Below are 22190 nucleotides of genomic sequence, written 5' to 3'. Positions count from 1 at the left end.
GTCTCGAGTAATTTCGCAAATATCCAAAGCACTTTTTCCCGCCGCTCGAAAAATGGAACAGTCTGACCATTTTGAGGTTTCGCGCGCAATCAGCCGTCTCTCAGTCTCACTCTCTCACCACCGCAATCCTGTCCGACGTCTCGGTCTCAGCTCACGACTCATCTCGTTCATCTTCTCTCTCCTTCCGCTCGATCTTCAAACCGATTCCATGGCCACTTGAGCTCAACCGCTTTAATTGCTGGAGTTCGTCCACATTCCCAATTCACTGGTTGAAACCCTAGATTGTGTCAGCTGAAATGGCGGCTCAGAGCTGCTCCCAATTCCACGTCTTCTCCGCCGAAGAGGTCCTCCTTATTTGCTTTGCGTTTTTTGGATCCTCTTGACTTGATTAGTTTACTGGCTCACTAACGCGAAATTTCCCATCTCAGATCGAGTTTATTGCAGAAGATGAGTTGATCGAGATTGTGCCGAATATGAGAATGGATCAGCTCAATTTGATCCGGGTAATCTTCCCTCTCTCTCTGCTCTGTCCTCTTCAGCAGCTCACTGTTACGCACGATTTTATTCTTCACTTGGTTCATGGAGATTTCGTAGCTGATTTGCTGAAGAACTAGTAATCTCACTGCGATTCACGGGAAATGCGTGGTGCTTGCTGATATCTCCTTGCTTGAATAGTGGTTGATTCAATTGTGTTGTTGAACAGGGAGATTTTGGTCCATTTCTACCTCAAATTGCCACTGAAGTACCCCTTTGGCTTGCTGTAGCTTTGAAGAAGAGGGGGAAGTGTAGAATTCGACCTCCAGAGTGGATGTCAGTGGGTATAGTACTTCACCCTATTAAGCTTCAACATACACATTTTCCAGTGATCATCAAAGGGAGCTATAATTACTAACTATATAATGGGGAGAACTGAACAATTTCTATGCTGATTTGGCTGAATGATTGCTAAATAGCCGCTTTCCTTAGACCCTGAGGAATTTACATGTTTGTTAACGTTCATTTGGGTGTAAAATAGCTATCTTAGACCCTGAAGTATTGTATCTAATCCGTGATTTATAATGACAATATGCTTTTGTCCAGAAAAACTGACACAAGTTCTGGAAGCTGAGCGGGACTCCGAGAAAGAGTTTCAAGTGCTACCATTTCATTATGTGGAAATTTCAAGACTACTTTTTGACCAGTGAGTACCTAGAAATATCTCTCAAGTGAGCACTTGTATAGATTGGGGGTTTTGATGGCAATACTGACTAAAATTTTTGTAATTGATAGTGCACAGGATGACATTCCTGACATTTATATGGTAGGACTTCTAGCTTTCTCGTGATTTATGCGTTTGAACTTATAGGAAGAACTTATATTATGGTGATTTTTATAGGTGAGGTCTTTAATGGAGGACATTAGAGACGTAAGGTTTCATAAAGTGGAGACCAGCTTAGAGACATTTGATGGTCGTACATCTGCTGTACAGGTTGGCTTTTCCTTCGCTGGAGATCTTACTAAATCAAAATACAAATTCTGTTATGGCTGTCTCATATTTCGCAAAAACAGAGTACTTTGCATCTCTTGGCTGCAAACTTGGAACCAGAGACTTGGATATAATCTTTATCTGGCGATTGTTAATACTCTTCTCTATGAATGGCTAGATTTAAAATCAACTAGAGTATATCTCTGCTATTCTTATGTGCATTCTTGCGCAGTAGAAGATATAATCTTTTTTAGAAAACAGTCATGAACATAGAAATCCTGCAGGGATATAGCCCCAGGAAATGATTTTGCATGAGAGTTTGAGAGAAATGGTGGACTGTCTTTCTTAGAAGAAAGAAATGGTGGCTGGAGTTGCGAATAGCCTTTTCCCTTCTCGAAAAATTCACTGCAATCTGCAGATGTTGCAGGCATGTAATAACGGAAGCATTAGGTCATTGGCCGCCTTCTCTAATACGCAAAGGTTCTTTCTTTATAATGAAAGAGCTACGCACATCTACCTCCCACTAGCAAGGGGTTCTTGAGTTGAATTAGAAACTGGTATTTCAGAAGTTGTGAATTTCTTCTTCCACCATGTAAATGTGCTAATCCAAAAGCAAGTCTAGTCAAGTTATTTTCTGCCTATTGCTCAGTATGTAAGACGTGTTTGGGTACATAATATCTTGAATTTATGATTGAGCAGATAAGATCGTTATCTGCAATGGAAGTGAATATAGTCCGTCCATTTGTTGCAAGAGCCCTGCAGGCATTTCAGAAGCTTGGGAATATGGTACCTGAGACAGATTCAGTGCCCAGCACCCGGCCCCAAGGAACTGATAAAGCAGCAAGAGGTCGGGTAAGTTCTTGGAAGGCTCATGCTCTCTCAATCTTTATCTAGTGTTTATGCTGGTAAGAAAAGTTAACATATAGAAAAAAGCAGTTTGGTTGGTCATGAATTTGATTTTCATGATAGGCAGCCCTCCAATTTTCTTTCTACTCTGCCAGTGGTTATTTGTGAAGAAAGATTCTGTTCTATCGGGTGAAGTACAAAACATAAATATGATTCTCCCTTGATTTACCAAATCTTTTCCATTTGTTGCAGCGGATTCTGCGGGGACGGTGAGAATATTCATGGGTTGGAGGTCATTGTCTGCTTTCTTGAAGCCAGAGCAAAAGCAAGTTGGAGAGGTTCTTACTCCTGCATGGAGTGTCGACTTTATGAACTTCAGAGTCTTGTGCTGGCTTTTATGGATTATTCTTGTGTTTTGCATTTGTTGAATGAAATCGTTTCTAGGTACATATTTCCCTGAGTATCTTACTCGTTTATAGCTCAATACAAGGTCTAGAACTTTGAAAGAAGCTGGTTGCTGGTTTCTTTCGAGCTCTTTGAGATATATATTCCATGTCTGCACATGCATTTATCTTAGATGAACTTGATTGACCTCGTATGTTGCAAGGTCTAATCGACTCATCCTTGAAGCTGGTAGATACACGAAGCTCCGAACAAAAAATTGCATCTTCACTTTGGAGGAATAGGATATGGGACCTTCCTCACCCGTATATAAGAAAGGGACTGAAAAAGGGGCTAAAGAGAGCAGAAAAGTAGGGTGAGAATAACAAAGCGTGGCCTCAGCCTCACCATGAGAAGTCTTGCAACTTTTTCTCATTATTTCCTCAATGTCAACCCTTCTGTAAAGAGCAGAGCTCTCCCTTTTTGAAGGATTTGGTGGCCTTGCACGATATCCCTGTGTCATTCTTCGAGGACATAATCTGTTTCTTGCACATTGTATATCCCATCTAATATGCCGGTCTTTTTCTGCACACTGATTTCTTTATTAGAATAGCAATCTCTTCGTGTATATTTCGAATCTGAAGCAAAACTAGTTTGCTTTTTTTGGACATCTACATTTCTCGAGTTAAAGATTTATAACTTGAGAGTAAAATAAAAATCTATCTGTTATGTCGATACATATTACAAGAATTATGTCGGATCAGTTTTGCAAGCATGTAAATGCCTTCAGCAGTGCTCTGATTTCTTTCTCATTACTGAGGAACTGTATTAAGTCCTATCATCAAAACGTATGTCCTTGTGGTTAGACATGATCTCGACAAGTTCAGCAATTGAACGTTACGATATTTGGCAGTGAGTCTGCATCGTCGAGAACGAGTTTATGCACGAGTAAGGTGCACCGACCGAGTTTTCCTCAGTACACTGAATTTGAAAAGGGTCGAATGAGGTAAAGATGATACAAGGAAAAGTTTGTTCGGTGCTCTTCTATGTTCAGCGACGACGACTTGCCTTTTACCTGTCCTGTCGACGAATATGATGTTGCTCAACTCAATCAATCAAGTGTATTGAATATTATATTATTATGAGGGTTTTGTCGTTTTAACTTATTATTATTGTAACAGCTCATTCCCCGGTTAGAGGGATGAGGTCGGGCTGGCTGGCAATGATCCCACCTGTCTGCAGATACATACAATGCTCTCAAGGCTGTCTAACCAAGACATGCCATGTCACCTCTTAGGTACTCCCCTGCATCTCTGTCGTCCCACCTCCTTTCACTCCTATAATAAATTCATTCACATATTACTCTTACGATTTGATTTGATGATTTGTGAGCAATAATAAACCTGGAATGGAAGAGTCTAGCTATATATGATTTCTGTGAAGAGATTCTTATCAAAGCAATATCTGCTTTCTGGGGTTGGAATGTGAATGCTAGTCGATCTGGATCCTCTGCCCGATATCATCTTTTGCTTTTGGGGTGGTAGATTTTTCCGATGTTGATGCTGATTTCTTTCTGGTTTGATCCATCTCCATGAACTTTTCTGTGGGCCAGAACTATAAACGCTGACCCAATCGATCATAGGCTTAAAATGTCGGTATAATGTTGGGTGCTACGATGCAAGACTTCCATATATCGTGGTTGCGTCGAATGCGTAAATTTAGCGGACAATTCAAAGTTGTAGATATTTTGGCGTGATCAAAGATCAATGGTGACAGAATACAACTGAAATGTTTCACGCTTTAGGAGATTGATACGAATGCTGCATTTGAATTGTTAGTGTGATTTTAGAATCATGATTTTGATTTTGATTTTGATTGTGGAAAAAGACAAATGAGATAGTATTATAAATTTAACTTGGAAAACGTGTATTTTTGTTGTGTATAGTGTTGAGTTAAAATCAAAATCATGATTCTAAAATCGATATAACAATTCAAACGGGGCATAGTTTGCTGGCAACTAACCATAATAGTTCTATGACATCCTTATGATAATGATGATAAATAAACAAAAGAAAAAAGCCTCATATTTTGACCTCTTAAAAAAATATAGTTTTTGAAAATCAATAATTAGATTCTTATTATATATATATAATTATTCAACCTCTGTCGTAATGATTAGATTCCTGAGATTATAGCAGAGGAAATGCTCGATTTTTTTAAGCTGCTAGCATGTGAACATGAGACACATTGATGAATTGGAGTCACAGATTCGTTCCTCTTCATCCACCTCCTCCTAGGTTGTTATACCTATGACGACAACAATAATAATAATAATGTCTATTCTCCTCAAATAAGAAATAGTTTTCCGTCGCATGAAAAATCGAACTTAACATGCCTGACCGTGATGATGTTACGACTTAACGTGTTTACTCTTGACCCAGAGAAAAGGGAGACCGAAAGATGGCGGTCAAAACTGAAAATGAGTATTAAGGGATGTATAAGCTAAAGCATAGGAAGTCATCTGGAGGTTGGCAGGCAAATGGGATAAAAGTGCAACGGGGAGTCTTTGATGCACCAAATGACAACAATTGGCGTTCAAGTTCAACCCATTAATCAATAGCCTAACACCCAACCCCACTACAATACTACTTCAATTTTGAGCCATTAATGTTGTGTTTGATTTTAGAGTTTAGGTTAAGTTGAGTTTTGATTTTAATTGATTTATAATGATCGTATTATTGAATTATAAGAAAAAATATAAAAAAAATGAGTAATTGAGAGAAAATAATAATTGTATTATTAAATTGTAAAAAAATAGTTAAGAGAATTTAGTATTAAAAATTGAATTAAATGATTAAAAAATAAAAAAAAATTATTATGTTATTGAATTGAAGATAAGCGAAGTTAAATGAAATATACTTAAAAAAAAATTTTGAAATCAAATAAAGCTTTAATTCTTCGATTTTCAGTTTCTCCATTTCTTCAGAACACTCTGGGATTGGATTTATTGGTATAAATCTGACGAATTGAGAGGAAAGAGAAAAACATAAGAGGAGTTTTTTTGTATAAAATAATAAATAAATGAATGGATGGATTAGTAAAAAATAAATGGAACCGGATAAAAAGAGTTTTGATTTGACCCGTGATGCGAGCCTTATTGTACAGGCTGGAGGGCGACGCGTCACCCACGTGGAAGTTGAGCTACAAAGAAGATAAGGTGGGGGGGCCCACAATCCGCACATAGAAGCACGACCACTGGATTCTCGAAAGTCCATTAATTGGGCCGACCAACCCCATGAATCATCATCGCGCATAGACATCACCCACATCAACGAGAGAGACAGAGATATTTTCCGATGATTTTACATCATCGCGTAATTTGTCGTAGTAATTTCACTGAATTTTTTTCTCATCAAATCCTTATGAGACAAGATCGTTTAGGATTTTATACATAAATATAATTCTATTATTATTATTAATATTATCGTTATTTATGTATTGTATTGGCAGAGTGGCGGAGAGAGCATTTACTCGGCTTGTTGGGGTCCTTTTTACATTTGATGCACCGTCGGTGATTCTTCTATGTTGAAGCAATAAAAAGTATTACTGCTCGAAGTGATTTTTGATTATATAAAATAATATCTTAAAACTGATTTTTGTCGCGATTTCATCTGAAAAAAAAGAACAAAAGATTAAAAAAAAAGGAGCCAATCAAACATCAATCAATAGCTAGAAAAGGAAAGGTACTGACAACTAAAATGTGCGATGCGGTGCGATGCATCGGACGGCTGTCAGTCGCTCTGTCTGTCCCCGCTTTCTGAAAGAGAGATGCTGTACAAGACATCTACTGTTAGCGGCCAGTGGGCCCCCCGACCCACCCCCCCGGCTCCCAGTAATTTCTACGCACCTCACCTCCCTAATATTTTTCCCCCCAAAAAAATTTTATTATCAGATAATTAATGATTTGGGCCCACTCCATTTAGATTATTCTTTCCTATCTGATCCAAAATTGCATTTTTTTAAAAAAAATTAATTTCTAAATTACTTTCCCTCTTAAAATCATTCAAATTGGAACACGTCTTTGCGGATTATCTTTTGGCATTTGATGCACGCCAAGAATAACATCAGCTAATCACTCCTCCAATTAGGAACTCCTTCCCTTGAAATTCTCGTGGCAATTTGGAATATTTATCCACCATATCTTTTCCATAGTAAAGATATTGATAATTCATAATGCAATTGGATCGAATTGCTTGCCGCATGAAATCTGATAGGTCTAGGATATCTTAACATGGAAGCCTAATTGACTGGATATATGATATTTACAAGACGAATTCGAGATATTTCAATGAAGTAAATGATAGAACGTTGAACTTTGAGTTGGCCCACTGTGCTAGGATCATGTTTGAATGCAATATATCAACTCTACATAGACGTTGCGCCAATGTGCTAATGTAAAAGATATATATATATATATATACATATATATATATATATAAATTTCCTCAGATATCAGATGGATGAAAGCACGTAGATTCTTATATATTTTTAAACTAAATTTATTGTTCGAAAAAAGCGACCACCTTTTTTTTCGATGTGAGAATCGATTGGAAATACCTCTAATTGATAATTGATTTTGCAATAATTTCGGACTGCGAGTTTCTTGAATTTATCTAATAATAACGTGAAATTTTTAAATGATCATACCTCAAAATGGTGCTTTGAGTAACAACCAATAAAATTATTGAAATTAGCAACAACCATTGCAATTATTCATTTGATGAGCACCTCATTTTTCATGTGACTAGCACCCCATTTATGAGTTTATTACTTTATAATTGATTTTTCCTTGCATCACGTGGCGACGTAGAAATACCAAAGAATTTCTCGATGATAACAAGTCATATGCACATTTAGTTGTAAATTTTTTTATCTTCAATCATTCGTTTGTAAATATGCCCATTTTAAGATTAAAAATAATGAAAAAAATTCCCTAGTCATTGGTGAATTATTATCTACGTAAGGTATATATGGTAATGATAATACCAAAAAAATAAATATAAAAATGAATGACTGACGTAAGAGGGAATTGTGCGTGTGACTCACGTCATCTTCCATATATTATGGCCCATCTTTCCACTCCATCTCCTTTATTTTATGTCAAAATTTAGCATATCTGCTTGCTCACTTGGTCTCCAAGTTTTTAAAATTCGAATTCACCTAGTTGCCCCTGAGGGATCACGCACTGACCAATTTGCCCCTTTTTAATTATGGATCAATTTGAACGGAAAGAGATTAATAACTTGTTAAATTAGCCGGTGACTGTTAGCTTACCAAAGATAGATGCACCATCTTCCAATTAATAAGCATTTTTCTGAAAAAATACGTTAACTTGTTTTTGTGCCGTCCGAATCTAAGTATTTGATTTGAAATTACAACCATTAAATGTACTTATTCAACAACATTTAATATATATGTCACATTCAAACAAAATGACTTTTCATTTCTCTCGAAAATTTTGAAGTTTCAAAAGAAAGATAAAATTCATACGTTCATTGAAATGACAATAATGTAAAACACTAGCGAATATGACTTATATTTATAAAATTCACCCTTTTATTTCAAAAATTTTATCTTCATTAATATATATATATATATACTTCGGGGACTTTCTTTTTCCTACGCAAAGCGAAGCCTACTATACACATAACAGTTTCGCTAGTACGTGAATTATCGAGGTTGGTCGCATGTAATGCCACTACCGGTCGTGATATTATTTTCGTCGATTGGTCCTACTGGACAAACCAACCCCATACATAACCGACTCTTGTCATATGGGATGTGCACATGAATTGAATCTATCTGTAGATAACAGGATGGGTTTTGCGAAAGGGAAAGGGGAAAGAGTTGTTAATTTACTGGCAATTCTCATTTATTCGGCTTGGGCATGTAATTAAGCCCTCGTGCATCCAACGAACCTTTCCTACTTTACCGTCTCCATTCAACTGGACCACTCACCCGCGACACCTTATCCATAAATCACGAGATTTCCGATTATTACTAACAAAATCACAGGAGGGCATAACCGTTATTTCGTCCTGCTCACGCTTTTTATATGGGCTTCTCCCCAATTGCCTCTCATTTTCCTTTCCTTCCTTCCTTCCTCCTATCATTTGCTCTCTCTGCAACAGAACGAACAAAGAAGAGACCTTTCCCTTTTTGTTTCTCTCTCTTCCATCTCTCTCTCTCTCTCTCTCTCTCTCTCTACCCATCCATAGATTCGAATCAAAATTCTCGTCCTCAGCTCTGGGTCGGATTGGTCTTTAGGGAATTCCGTGATGTTCCGCGGCCGGCCGGGAGGGAGTCAATTTTGATCGTCTTTGAACGTTACGTGTTCAATAGAAGGTCGTTGAGCAAGGGTTTTGGACGGAACAATTCGATCCTTCCATCTTTTCTGAAAAATTGTTGGGGAAACCACCTGAATTAGACAAGCAAATCCAAGTTAAAGGAAGACTTCTCACAATTTGGAACCTGGTATCGATTAAACGTATCGATTTTGATCCAGTCTTCGGAATTCTGGCTGGATTAGAGCTCGGCGCAGCTATGTCTGTGTGAAGTCAGTCCAATTAATTGGGTTTTGGGCATGAACAGCGGAGAGTGGGAGAAGGAGAAACCTTTGTGATCTGATCCCTATTAAGGCCGTGCCTGATGGATTGCACGGTTTGCATGGCCGCCGGGAATAACTTCTTCTCGAGGGTGGGTGGATTGAGCCAAATTGGAGGTGGGTTCAGCCATGAGAGCGAGCACGACTTGGCGGTGATGGTGAGCGACTTTCTGGAGAACGGTGGGAGCGGGGGGAGGGATTCTTGGTGCAGCAGCGACAGCGATTCAGGGTTCAGCGATCTCGCTCAACTTGCTGATAATATCTTGGTAATTGATTTAATTACGTTATCATCCCTCCATGTTTTTATTCTTTGGTTGATACGTTCTTGTGAAAAAAAAAAAACTTTGATTTTTATTTTTATTTATGTGGATAATTTACTCTGGTCTTGTTTATTAGAATTGAGTGGTAACCGTTGGTGTTCTTGCTTGCCATATGAGCTTACTCATGTACAGATTGTATTGAATTTGGTTCTGTGCTTATGATGGAATAAACTGATTCCCCCCCTTAATTATAGAAGTTTAATATGAACTGAAAATTAGTAAATTCGTCAATCTGCTGGTCTCTGCAATTCCTTTTGGAAGGATGAATTTGATGGTTACTGTCAGACCACTTGATGAAACAAAAGTGGTTCTTTTAGGCTATGCACTGCGTCAATTAGCTCATGGTGGAATGTAAGTAGAGCTAGATCTTGGACTTATTTTAAGCTGGTGATTGATAGCTTGATGCTCGAGGAGGCATTCCTGTATAAAGAATGAGGGCGCAATTGGGGTTCTTGTTAAATAGGTTGAATGTGAGCTGAGATTAGGCTCCCTTTAATTCTGTTGGAGCTGATGGGCTCCCTTTAATTCTGAAATTTTGTTTTGGCATTGTTTGGATTGGACTAAACACAGAGCTGAAACATAGTCTTATTGTTGTTTACAGTTCCACAAGCGCTTAATGGATCAACATGAGAGTGATCTGCAGTCAGTTGTTCATTCTCTCATACTGTCGATCAGTGAGAACGATCTTCAATTCGTCAAGGCACATCCATGTAATGCAACCTGCATCAGGTTCACCTTAGTGAAGCTTCTCAGATGTTCAGGATATGATGCTGCGGTGTGTTCATCTAGGTGGCCTGGCACGGGCAAGGTTCCTGGAGGTAAGCGATTACCATGAAATTCTTCGTAAAAGATCATCCTAGATTCATTTGGCTGATTAAGTATTTCTGTGCAGCAATCTCATTTTGTTCATTTCATAAGGTCCTTTCCATATTGCTCTTCATCGAGAATACTGTGTCTGAGATTTATGGCCCAGTTAATAAGGGTAGTGGCAAGCCATTTAATGGGACATACCAATCTTTCATAATGTTTATTTTGTCACTGAAATGATAATTTCCTTCCAAAATATCCATCTATTTTGGTTTAAGTAAATTCTGTAAAATTGTTATCAATCAACCTCAGTCGCTATAGCATATTATTCTATTTCATCTCATTATTTTGACATGCACCGCATGTGCCACTGGGTCGTGCTTCAATCCATGTTACTGCTGCAGGCATCTCTATCTCAATTTTTATTAGTTGACTTGTTAGTAGATATTATTCGACTGGTATATTAAATACTTGCATCTTTCCGTTTTCTTCAGGGGATCACGAATATATCGATGTGGTCCACGTGACGAAGTCTGGAATTACTGATCGCCTGATCATTGATATCGACTTCCAAAGCCACTTTGAGATAGCAAGAGCCGTTGCATCGTACGATAGAATCTTGAAATCTCTTCCAGTTGTATACGTGGGATCCCTATCGAGGCTGAACCAGTTCCTCCAAGTAATGGCTGAGGCTGCGAGATTCTCTCTGAAGCAGAACTCAATGCCTCTTCCTCCTTGGAGATCTCTCGCATACTTGCAGGCGAAGTGGCACTCTCAGTGCACGAGACAGCTCTGTCCAGACAGTGAAAACATACTCAGCACAAACATCTCAGACCACAAGCAGTGCAGTGGGCATTTGAAGATGTTGCACGCTGCCCTCTTGTCCGAGATAGAAGCAGAGCGGCTGTTGAAGCCAAAGAAAGTTGAGAACAATAATAGTAGCAGAAGACTGAAGCTCGAGAGGCGGAGGTACTCTTACTTCAGAACTCTTTGAAGGAGGAAAAACCTGGTTTACAGGGTATTGCGGCTTTTACTTGTGATAAAGAGAGCAGACTTCTTTTGCGGCTTTTGGTTTTGGATTAATTTCTTTCTAGTCCCAGGAAGATAATATGAATAAGTGCAGACTCCGAAGGAATAACGAGAGTCCCATACGCGGCACAAGTAATATACCAATAATACGCCCGATAACAAGTTGAGTCTACCTGTATACACAATTTTTTTTTTGTTTCGTTTCTTTGGCCTTCTTTTAGGAAAAAAAGAAGATGGAAAGGGGGATATACTTGGAGGGAGGTACATGGTATTTTGTTTTTTCTTTTTCGGGTGAGTGACACGCTGAATGTAATCCGTGCCTCTTTTATTTTGTTGAGGTGGGAAATTTTGCCGTGCTTGTTGTCTTTGGATTTCTTAATTTTTAGATGTTTCATTTTCTTCTTTTCCTTTTCTTTTGTTTTTGGGTATTTCCGGATGCGAAATAAGTGATATGTGCACTTCTTATGTAGAGTCGATTGAACAATACATGAGAAATGAGGATTTATATGCGAGTTACTGATACCGATGTGCTTCTAACGTTCTAGTTATATATTGCTGCAGCTTCTGACGGTACATACTTAAGAGATTTGAATTTGTATTAAGGATTAAGGTTCCCTCTTTGGCAATGAATTCTTACTTCTCAAGCCGAAGTCCCTGACATTAGTCGTTGACGTGATGCGGGTCTATTCTGTGTGTCTTGACATTTGTTCATGACAATATTCGGGTGGGTCTAATTCTGTTTGTCTTAACATTTGTGAAACGAAGTTGGTCAGATACGATGGCTAATACAAAAGGTGATACAGCTTGCACTAGAAAAGTTGGTCTCCCATATGAAAGCATAACCATTGTGCAGTATTCAATGAAATACAGCACACGTGGACTGTTTTAACCCATTAGTGGTTTTCTCGGACCCTTATTAATGCTATCAACATCTATAACACGTTTTGACACGATTGTTTTAAATCTTCAGAAGAAATCGATTCGAAATGATATAAATAAAAGAATATGAAAAATAGCGAGAACAAAATTCAAGGCATCTTGCTTTCATAAAAAAAAACGTGTACTATTGTAGGACGCGCAATTTCGTATCAGATTACGCGCTCTTGGAGGGGGAAAGAAAAATAAAAAAGAAAATGCGATTACGCGTCTATTGATTTGAAGCTGCCAAGAAGGAAAAAGACATGTGCTTTTTTTGACTGTAAAGACAGAATCCTTACCTTTGCTTTGTCGACTTGTCCTCCAAAACTATACCTGACACCGCACAACGAGGGACTTTGGATTCCTTAGGCACATGGTAAAGCTAACCAACCGACCACTCATCACGGCGTTTTCCCACTTCTCCTTTCCAGATCTCCATGCTCAGCTAATCTCACTGCAGCTACCAGTAATTTACACTAAGCTAACGGCCAATCCCGGTTCGGGATGACCTTCGCCGAGCTCATGCGATTCGCAAAATCTAACACGAGGTATAGTTCGACCGAGACACCTGTTTCTATACGTAAACCCGGCTTATTCAGTTTGAGAAAAGAATGGGACAAAGAAACTAACGTACCATAATGGCTTAGGTGCTCTCCGCCCCACATTTAACATTAACCTCCCCCCTACTTTCCCTCTTTGTGCATTAGTATATAAGCTCCTCAACAGCCTCTTCCCCCTCTTTGCTATTTATTGCCTGTCTTATCCTTTCCCCCTAAAGTTAATACACATGGCCTGGTATACTAGAAAAGCACCGCCGGCCGGCCGCCTCATCCCGGCCGCCGCCCTCCTCCTCCTCCTCCTCCACCTCTCAGCTGCCTCCGCCATCGGCGTCAACTACGGCACCCTCGGGGACAACCTCCCCCCTCCTGCCCAGGTCGCCAACTTCATCAAGACGCAGACCATCATCGACCGCGTCAAGATCTTCGACACGAACCCGGACATCCTCCGCGGCTTCGCAAACAGCGGGATCGCCATGACCATCACTGCCGCGAACGGTGACATCCCTGCCCTCACGCAGATCGGCTATGCTCGCCAGTGGGTCGCCACGAACATCGCGCCTTTCTACCCGCAGACGAACATCATTAGGGTCCTCGTTGGCAATGAGATACTGCACTGGGGGGACGAGAGCCAAGTCTCGAACCTTGTCCCGGCAATGAGGACCCTTCGCGATGCGCTTAACCAAGCTGGTTACGGGGCCATTCAGGTAATTAATTAACCATACGAGAACTGTTCTCTTTAAATTTTTGCCTATATGGTGGTCCAAATCCCATTTATGTAGTTTCGCAATATGATAGTTTATGTTTTTATATATAAACATACATGCTTCGCGTTTGGTAGGTCTCAACAGCACACTCCCTCGGCTTCATCGAGAACGCCGACATTCCGAGCATGTGCCGCTTCAGGCCGATGTACGAGCGGGTCCTTAGGCCGCTGCTTCAATTCCATCGTGAAACCAAGTCGCCATTCATGGTCAATCCTTACCCGTACTTCGGCTACAGTCCCGAGAAGGCTAACTACTGCCTGTTTAAGCCCAACCGTGGCGTCTATGACAGGGGCACCCGGAAGATGTACACCAACATGTTCGATTCCTTGCTCGATGCAGTCCACATTGCTATGCGCGTTTACGGGTACGGTGAATTGGGGATCGTTGTGGGTGAGACCGGGTGGGCCTCTCAGGGTGACGCAGGCCTTGCCCCGGGCATGGACAATGCCATTGCCTATAACGGGAACCTGCTGAGGCACGTGCAGTCGACGGGCACCCCGCTGATGCCGAACCGACGGTTTGAGACCTACATTTTCGCGCTGTTCAATGAGAACCAGAAACCGGGTCCTCTCGCGGAGAAGAACTTCGGTCTGTTTTGGCCAAACTTCTCGCCCGTCTACAAGATTGGCATCCTACGCAGCGAGCAGGTACATGTGCCCATGCAGTATTTCCAAGTTTCTCATGTCACTAACAGGATGTGCAAAACCGTTACTTTATTTTCTGTTTCCATGTCTTAGGTGAATTACTATTTTGTCCGCATTAAATATACGATGATATGAGTTAAGATTCTAATTAGTAGTTGGGTAAATTCCACCAGCATCCTAAGCCGATTGCTCAAAAGATACCAGCACCCCCTCCTTTTAAAACTGGACGATCACCGCCCCGTTCGTTGCCTAAATGGCACTTCTTACTATTCTTTCTACCGTAGTAAGGTGATCTTGGCTGAGTTAGTGACCGTAGGACGGCATACCGGCCGCCACCGTGGAAACACCCATTCAATAAAATTAGTATTAGGTTTCATATCGTCATCAAAAAGGGGCAAAATGTCCTATTTTAGAAGAAGGGGCAGTGCGATCTTTTGACAAATTGGCATAGGATTTTGATGGAACTTACCCTCCCTAACATCATATTTTCTTCTCTTCCGTGCTGTAAAGGCAGCTCAACGTCAAGGGCCTGCAACACCAGCCCCCGGCCTTAGGCCTCGCCATGGAGGGCACCACAAGAGAGGGGCTGCACCAGTTCCAGTAGCAGGGAAGCAGTGGTGCGTCCCTAAACTGGGAGTAAGCGACCAAGCGCTTCAGTCCAACGTAAACTACATCTGCAGCCAGGGCATCAACTGCCAGCCGGTTCAGGCTGGTGGACCATGCTTTGAGCCCAACAATCTGCGGTCCCACGCCTCCTTCCTCATGAACTCCTACTACCAGACTAAGGGACTCTTCCCTTACAACTGCGACTTTGCCGGCACCGGAATGCTTACTTCTACTAACCCAAGTAAGTTTTACTTTCAGCCATACATGATTTTTGCAAGGATAACATCGTATTCCAATTCTAATGGATTGAGATTCGGGTTGTTGTTGCAGGTTACGGTGGGTGTAAGTTCATGTGAGATCAGTCGAAAAAGAAACTAATTTAAGCACAGTGCGACGTGTGCAGGGAGATCAGCTTCTGCAACTTTGTACCATCAATTGTATAATTTGATGATTCACCATAGATGATTATGATTTATGAAACTTCATATCGTCTTATGATTTCAGTTTGTCCAGCATTGCGACATGTCTAGAACATCACAGATTGTATGTACCATGCCACAGAGAGCCAGTTTCGGACTATGGTGGTAAAATTTCGCACGTTGAATTTACAAACCGAGACAGCAGATTGTGCAAAACTGGAAGAAAAAAAAAAAAAGCGCCCACCGTGGGGCTCGAACCCACGACCACAAGGTTAAGAGCCTTGCGCTCTACCGACTGAGCTAGACGGGCTTTGTTCTGACAACCTCGGTTGCACCTCATATTTATTCCGGAGACAAGACTCATTTTGGGCTGATTATCGATGCACTAGCCAGCCTCTCTAGTAGACGAACTTCTTCACTAATTCATCCGGAACCGGAAGACCAATGGGCCTCAATAATTCAATTCGAATCGACTTGACTTATCAAGGGGTAAAAATCTCTCGACATATATTTTCTCCATTCACAAGGTTTCGACTCAAATATGAATAGTATTCGATGGTATAGAATATAAAATTGTTAGAAAAGAAAATTCACAATTACAAATACACAAAAAAGGATCGTAAGCATCTTCGCATACAGTCCCCAAAAAAAGATGAAGAATGCAGAAACAAACACCCAACCAAAAGTTCAATATTACTTGCATATATAAACGCCTGTTCAAAAGTGTGGTGTCGTCTGAATTTACCGAAATGATGTTTTATTAATTATTGATCTGAAATTAGTATTGAGTGGGTTCTCGTCTGCCATTTGACGAATAAAAAATTCCACTTCCAAGTTGAAAATTTGGACCAACGGCTTTTAAATGAAAACCAATGCCGGGACTTCCAATTCAGACGATGATAATTCGATATGGACCATTAGTAATAACAAATGCTCTCATTAGTCATTTCCGAAATACAACGCCGAACCCGTAGACTGCGGCCACTTGATTGTGCTCTCCTCTCCACAATTCGAATATCAATAGAATGTCAACAATCAAATCACACAGTTCCCTCAACATTCACATAAAAAAATTAACGGAACGTTAAAGATCTTGATGTTACGATGGATAAAGACGCCGAGCCAAATCAGAGTCGATTTTCGCTTACCGATGGCTTATAACCACATGATTTTTTCCCGATGCTTTGCCGTCGTCATCTATTTACCGACTTAAGAAAGAGGGAGGCGACAAATTAATTATAAAACATATACACGATGAAAGGGCGCATATGAAAACAAATAATATGCTACGTGGTGGCTAAATGCGTCAACTACGGGGAATAAATGATATCTCTTTAATATAAACGACTCGAGATTACGATGCCAAATATATAGTCCGAGAAGTCTACTTCGTACCTCGAAATGTCTAAGATATATTATTTGCTGATCAGAGTAACCTAATTAGATTATATCATTCAAAGATTGGTCAAATCAAGTTGATGTGCTATCTGAAGTTCGGTCAGAAAAAGGGAGAAAAAACAACATACAAAATTGCATCTGACCCAAATTTCTGATCAGGTGCCACTCTCACAAATCCTCAGTCACGTTGACTCTCTCTCTGTTTTTTCTTTTTTTCTTTTTTGGCTCAAAACTCTATATATTATATTTATATCCATATATATTAACGTTACGTGTGGGTTGATTCCATTGCGTGAGATTACATACGCAAATTCCCTTTTGAAGAGAGATTAGTTGGTCTGAAGTATTTCATAGTGGAGTGGTTGTGGTTCTTACGTCCATGTGAAAATGATCTTTTGACTCATATATTTCTGCCATTCGCAATCAAGGAGCGTTTGTAAACTGGATATATCCTTGCTCGTTAGCTTTCTCTTATTTTATTTATCCGAGGAACGAAGAGACGAAGATGTCGATGATGTTGAGCAGAAGCACGGCGAACAGCTCTTTCAATGAGTTCAAAAGGCAGGCCTCCTTCTTCCTTAGGGACAAGATCAAGACCGCTCGGTTGAAGCTCACCGACGTCACTCATGCCCAACTGTATGCCATATCTTTTTCTCCGTCTTTCTTCCTCTTCGATGGAAATGGTTGTTCGATCGCTTATATTTCATTTTTCTTCCATATGATGATACGTGTTGGGCGGCCTTTTCTGTGGTGTAATTTTTTGATTGAAAGAGCAAGGCATGGCGACTTTTCGTTTTGTTTTCGGACTAACTAGCTCGGAAGTTTATTATTTGGAAATGCAAAACTTGACTTTGAACATCCTTTTTCTCGAGATAATCCGAGGAAGCGGATTTTCTAACCTGAAAATTTTCTTGCGACTTGAATCTAGACTGACAGAGGAAATTACAAATGGGAATCCATGGCCACCAGACACCCGAACTATGGGCATAATATCCCGAGCCGCCTTCGAGGTCGACGATTTCTGGAGGATTGTCGAGATACTCCATAGAAGGTTTCTTTCGCTATAAATTCCTTCGTCGTAAATAACTGAACTGTTGAAAAAAAAAAAAAATATATATATATATATATATATATATGTATATATCATTTTGCTGCAATGACTCGTACATCATAGTTTACATACCTTTGTGTAGGTTGGTGCAATTTGACAGAAAGAACTGGCGGATCTCATACAATGCTCTTATTCTGTTGGAACATCTTCTAACTCATGGACCTCAGAGTGCAGTCGATGAGTTTCAGGACGATAAAGATGTCATCAAGGAGATGACACAGTTTCAGTTCATCGACGAGAAAGGGTAGCTCTACATATAATTTCTTTTTCCTTACAAATAAAAACACGTCGGTTTTAGGAAAATCTTTTTGCTAACATTCATTTTAAACTTTTGTTAGCATTTCAATGTATTTATTTATTTATTTTTCATTACAGTTTCAATTGGGGATTGAGAGTTCAAAAACTGTCAGAGAGGGTACTGAAGCTGCTCCAGGAGAGGCATTTTTGGCAGGAGGAGCGTACGAGAGCTCGGAAGCTGACTCAAGGAATCAAAGGGTTCGGGAGCTTTTGCCAGAGGCAATGTTCATTGGATGTAGACTTCGAGAATCCTTCGGTATGGAAAATGTACGGGAGATGGAACTCTCATGGAAATGCTTATGACAACGAGGAAGACGAGTTACTGGTCAAGAACTTGGAGGAGGTCTGCACAAGATCAAGGAATGACAGCTCAGAACCCGAGAGGAAACAAGAAGATGTGAAGTATTTTGCAGTGATGGAAGATCATCCTTTCTGTGACAATGGGCATCAGGGCACCGAATCCCTTCTTTCGAAAAAACTTAGATAGATTTGATTTGTTACCGATGCGTTCTATATGGTCGATTACAGCTCGTAATTTCTGTTCATTTTCAGTTTCGTTTCGGCAGGTTTAGGTTGGGAACCTGAGACTTGGGAGTGCTTGAGAAAGTGGGTACATAGTTACATAGTTTCTGTTACAGTCTCCCATCACTGCATTGAGATTTAATTGATTCGTATGGGCTCGACATAAGCGAGAATTACCTCGTTACGTAAACGGGATGGAAGTCGATAAAATGCCAATGATAAGGTTCTGAACCAATAGGAAAAGCTATTTGACCAGCTATTACAATAATAACATCAATATTTCATATATATAATTCATGTTTAAACAATAGAAAATCTCTCAATAGAACTTGGAATCGAAAAAAGTGAACCAATTTCTCGCCTTCTCGTAAAAGAATGATCACTCCGATATGAGAACAACATAGAAGGATACAGAAGCTAGCTAGAAAGAAAGAGCTGCTGAATCATGCACATCTTTCCGGCACAGTAGTTTCTTCCCTCAACAACATTATTTAAAATGTACTCATTAGAAGCACTTCCGATGCACGATAGATGGCCCTGATTCGTCGTACTCTGCCTTTGCAATCCACATCTGTATCAAGAATAAACAGAGCCCGCCCGTCAGAATATGATTCGGTTAATTGCATTAAAACTTTGTATGATCACTTGCTAGATGATCTAATGGATCATCTGTTATGATGGAATCACATTGAAAACGAATGAACGGATAGTTAATGTATCAGTGATTTAAACAGAGAGCATGGAAAAGAAGTTGGACGCATGTAATTAAGGTAATGAACGAACCTGCTGGAAAGTACTGAGTGAGGCAAGGATCGAGCCTCCGATCCAGACGCTGTACTTCCTCTCAGGTGGTGCCACAACCTTAATCTTCATACTGCTCGGTGCCAGTGCAGAGATTTCCTTGCTCATTCTGTCAGCAATGCCTGGGAACATGGTGGAACCACCACTGAGCACGATGTTTCCATAAAGATCCTTCCTGATATCGACATCACATTTCATGATGGAGTTGTAAGTGGTCTCATGAATCCCTGCAGCTTCCATCCCAATCATTGAGGGCTGGTACAGGACCTCAGGGCAGCGGAACCGTTCTGCCCCGATGGTAATGACCTGCCCATCAGGCAGCTCATAGCTCTTCTCGACTGCAGAGCTAGTCTTTGCAGTCTCGAGCTCCTGCTCATAGTCAAGGGCAATGTAAGAGAGCTTCTCCTTCATGTCTCTCACAATTTCACGCTCTGCTGTGGTGGTGAAGGAGTAACCCCTCTCAGTGAGGATCTTCATCAGATGGTCAGTGAGGTCACGGCCCGCGAGGTCAAGACGGAGGATTGCATGAGGAAGGGCGTACCCTTCATAGATTGGGACCGTGTGACTCACACCATCACCCGAATCCAACACGATACCTGAGAAAAGTGTCAATCGCACAAGAAATTAATGACTCAGTAGAATCTGACTTACTCTTACAAGAGTTACCTTTGAACTGAAACCAGCATAGTCAATAGATATGCCTTGAATTCGATTAAGTTGAAAATTAACCCAACAATCAATACGTATCCAAAATCCAAATAATTTCACTCACTCACAATTGAATTCAACTGAACACAAACATATTTTACTTGGATTGACTAGAGAGACTATGAGAATCACATTAAACTTGAAACTTTAAACCGCACCAACATCAAAGTGATCCGTTAGATTTCAATCCGAATGAAAAGAAAATCCATCGGCGACTTAAGTGACTTTAATTCCCTAACAGCATATTCTTGAATTGATTTAAGACAGACCTGCCAACATTGGCTTAGAACTGCTTACCCGTTGTTCGACCACTCGCATAGAGGGAAAGCACGGCCTGAATGGCAACGTACATTGCAGGGGTGTTGAACGTCTCAAACATGATCTGGGTCATCTTCTCACGGTTAGCCTTGGGGTTAAGTGGGGCCTCGGTCAGGAGAACCGGGTGTTCCTCAGGTGCGACACGGAGCTCGTTGTAGAAAGTGTGGTGCCAAATCTTCTCCATGTCATCCCAGTTGCTCACAATCCCGTGCTCAATTGGGTACTTCAGGGTCAGTATACCTCTCTTAGACTGGGCTTCATCCCCGACATAAGCGTCCTTCTGGCCCATACCGACCATGACGCCCGTGTGGCGTGGACGCCCCACGATGCTGGGGAAGACTGCCCGAGGGGCGTCATCACCGGCAAATCCAGCCTATACGAGAAAAGCATTGGGATCACACTCTTAAAACCAAATAAATTTATGAACTGAAATTGAAGATGCTTCAGCTGGAAGGAGCAGAGTTTAGTCTACCTTCACCATTCCCGTTCCATTGTCGCAAACGAGCGGCTGAATATCCTCTGCGTCTGCCATCTTCTACCTATACAGATTGGACATGAAACAGTCACGACAGCGAGGACAACAATTTGTTATGCAGACTACTATCAGTCCAAGCAGCTCCATTCAATCGCTTTTCAAAGTCCCATTCACAGAGCTAATGAAAATGCAATCATGACAAAGAGCTAGTAGTTTTGCTAGTACATCCTGCGTTGTTTAACAGAAACGGTTCATTCCGGCAATTCAACGGTCCTTTCACATGCAAAATACGAAATGGACGATCCATAATTGAAGAGAGTAAAATCTAAATATTAATCTAAAGTTACGAATATAAATTCTGGAAATTTTGCAAGAACATGACATGTTCTATAGAGTAAAAAGATAACAGACAGAGTTACAGAGCAGGCAATGCAGGCAAAGGTTCAGACTTTCATGGAAAGACAGTCTCTTTCACAAAATCAAGCAGGACCCATCAACCCAAATCCTCATTGCAATCATGGGGAAAAAGGGAATAGACAATCAGAATCACAGCAATGAATGTGACAGCCACTACCACAGAAACTAGAATCCAATTCCACTGACAATGCAATCAACAATCTGAATTTCCCAATTGAATGAACGAACGAGCAAATGAAAACGATCAAGAATGGCGGGGAGAGAGAGAGAGAGAGAGGGAGGGACCTCGCGGAGAGAGCAAATGGTGGGAGGGAATGAGAAGATTGAAGGAGAGAAACAGAGAGCTGAGTCTTTCGTCTTTTGAATGGAAGGGAAGGGAATGAGATGGTGGAGCTCATTCTGTGGAGATCAAATCAATCTGGACCGTTGGATCTTCGCGCGCCCATGGGTGGATTGCCGCTTCACGCGCCGCATCTCGCGCTTTGTTCGTCTTTTGGAGTTGGTCTGGTCCCTCCACACAGCCCAAGCGGGTCCCCAGGGGACCCCACTGTAACTTGAGCTCAGGTAGACGTTGTCCCACATAGCTTATGAAATCATAGTATATTGATTTCATTTTTATTTTTTATTTTTTATTTTTTATTTTTCGAAGAACTCATTTTGCATTGCATCTCTCTCTTCTGAAAGCATGAGTTTCATATCGTCATGATCATGAGAATATGC

At 40.7% G+C, this 22190-nt stretch overlaps 5 protein-coding genes and 1 non-coding gene across 9 annotated transcripts; 4 read left to right on the top strand and 2 right to left on the bottom strand.

Moving 5' to 3' along the window:
* Positions 1-61: 61 nt before the first annotated feature.
* Positions 62-2855, top strand: LOC116187156 (DNA replication complex GINS protein PSF2). Of its 2 annotated transcripts, none has more exons than XM_031515758.1 (8): positions 62-344; positions 429-503; positions 704-818; positions 1081-1180; positions 1270-1300; positions 1376-1468; positions 2228-2317; positions 2564-2855. In XM_031515758.1, the coding sequence occupies exons 1-8, from the start codon at positions 297-299 to the stop codon at positions 2582-2584; spliced, it is 573 nt and encodes a 190-aa protein (XP_031371618.1). In that variant the 5' UTR covers positions 62-296; the 3' UTR covers positions 2585-2855. The 2 variants fall into 2 exon arrangements, with proteins under 2 accessions (XP_031371618.1, XP_031371617.1); XM_031515757.1 differs by having other exon boundaries at positions 66-344; positions 2165-2317.
* A 5974-nt stretch (positions 2856-8829) lies between these two features.
* On the top strand, positions 8830-12034 carry LOC116187055. The gene is made up of 3 exons (XM_031515639.1): positions 8830-9622; positions 10278-10494; positions 10978-12034. The coding sequence occupies exons 1-3, from the start codon at positions 9401-9403 to the stop codon at positions 11475-11477; spliced, it is 939 nt and encodes a 312-aa protein (XP_031371499.1). The 5' UTR covers positions 8830-9400; the 3' UTR covers positions 11478-12034.
* Positions 12035-12881: 847 nt separating this feature from the next.
* Positions 12882-15583, top strand: LOC116187054 (glucan endo-1,3-beta-glucosidase-like). 2 transcript variants are annotated; one of them, XM_031515637.1, is made up of 4 exons: positions 12937-13694; positions 13829-14401; positions 14909-15245; positions 15335-15583. In XM_031515637.1, the coding sequence occupies exons 1-4, from the start codon at positions 13218-13220 to the stop codon at positions 15358-15360; spliced, it is 1413 nt and encodes a 470-aa protein (XP_031371497.1). In that variant the 5' UTR covers positions 12937-13217; the 3' UTR covers positions 15361-15583. The 2 variants fall into 2 exon arrangements, with proteins under 2 accessions (XP_031371498.1, XP_031371497.1); XM_031515638.1 differs by lacking the exons at positions 14909-15245; positions 15335-15583 and adding an exon at positions 14572-14776 and having other exon boundaries at positions 12882-13694.
* A 77-nt stretch (positions 15584-15660) lies between these two features.
* On the bottom strand, positions 15661-15733 carry TRNAK-CUU. The gene has a single exon. It is a non-coding gene; the product is annotated as a tRNA-Lys (tRNA).
* Positions 15734-17154: 1421 nt separating this feature from the next.
* On the top strand, positions 17155-18908 carry LOC116188095 (clathrin interactor 1-like). Its single transcript, XM_031517236.1, has 4 exons — positions 17155-17457; positions 17750-17872; positions 18015-18176; positions 18308-18908. Exons 1-4 carry the CDS (start codon positions 17327-17329, stop codon positions 18714-18716), a joined length of 825 nt encoding a protein of 274 aa, XP_031373096.1. The 5' UTR covers positions 17155-17326; the 3' UTR covers positions 18717-18908.
* Positions 18909-19010: 102 nt separating this feature from the next.
* Positions 19011-22126, bottom strand: LOC116188093 (actin-1). Of its 2 annotated transcripts, none has more exons than XM_031517233.1 (5): positions 21756-22126; positions 21051-21117; positions 20558-20951; positions 19535-20148; positions 19011-19322 (listed from the first exon to the last, which is right to left on the bottom strand). In XM_031517233.1, exons 2-5 carry the CDS (start codon positions 21108-21110, stop codon positions 19257-19259), a joined length of 1134 nt encoding a protein of 377 aa, XP_031373093.1. In that variant the 5' UTR covers positions 21111-21117; positions 21756-22126; the 3' UTR covers positions 19011-19256. The 2 variants fall into 2 exon arrangements, with proteins under 2 accessions (XP_031373093.1, XP_031373094.1); XM_031517234.1 differs by lacking the exon at positions 21756-22126 and adding an exon at positions 21628-21713.
* Between the last annotated feature and the right edge of the window lie 64 nt (positions 22127-22190).

The sequence above is a fragment of the Punica granatum genome, chromosome 8 (genome assembly GCF_007655135.1).
Source record: "Punica granatum isolate Tunisia-2019 chromosome 8, ASM765513v2, whole genome shotgun sequence".
NCBI lineage: Eukaryota > Viridiplantae > Streptophyta > Magnoliopsida > Myrtales > Lythraceae > Punica > Punica granatum.
Note: the sequence above shows the minus strand (reverse complement) of the source record. Positions and strands in the feature narration are given on the sequence as shown.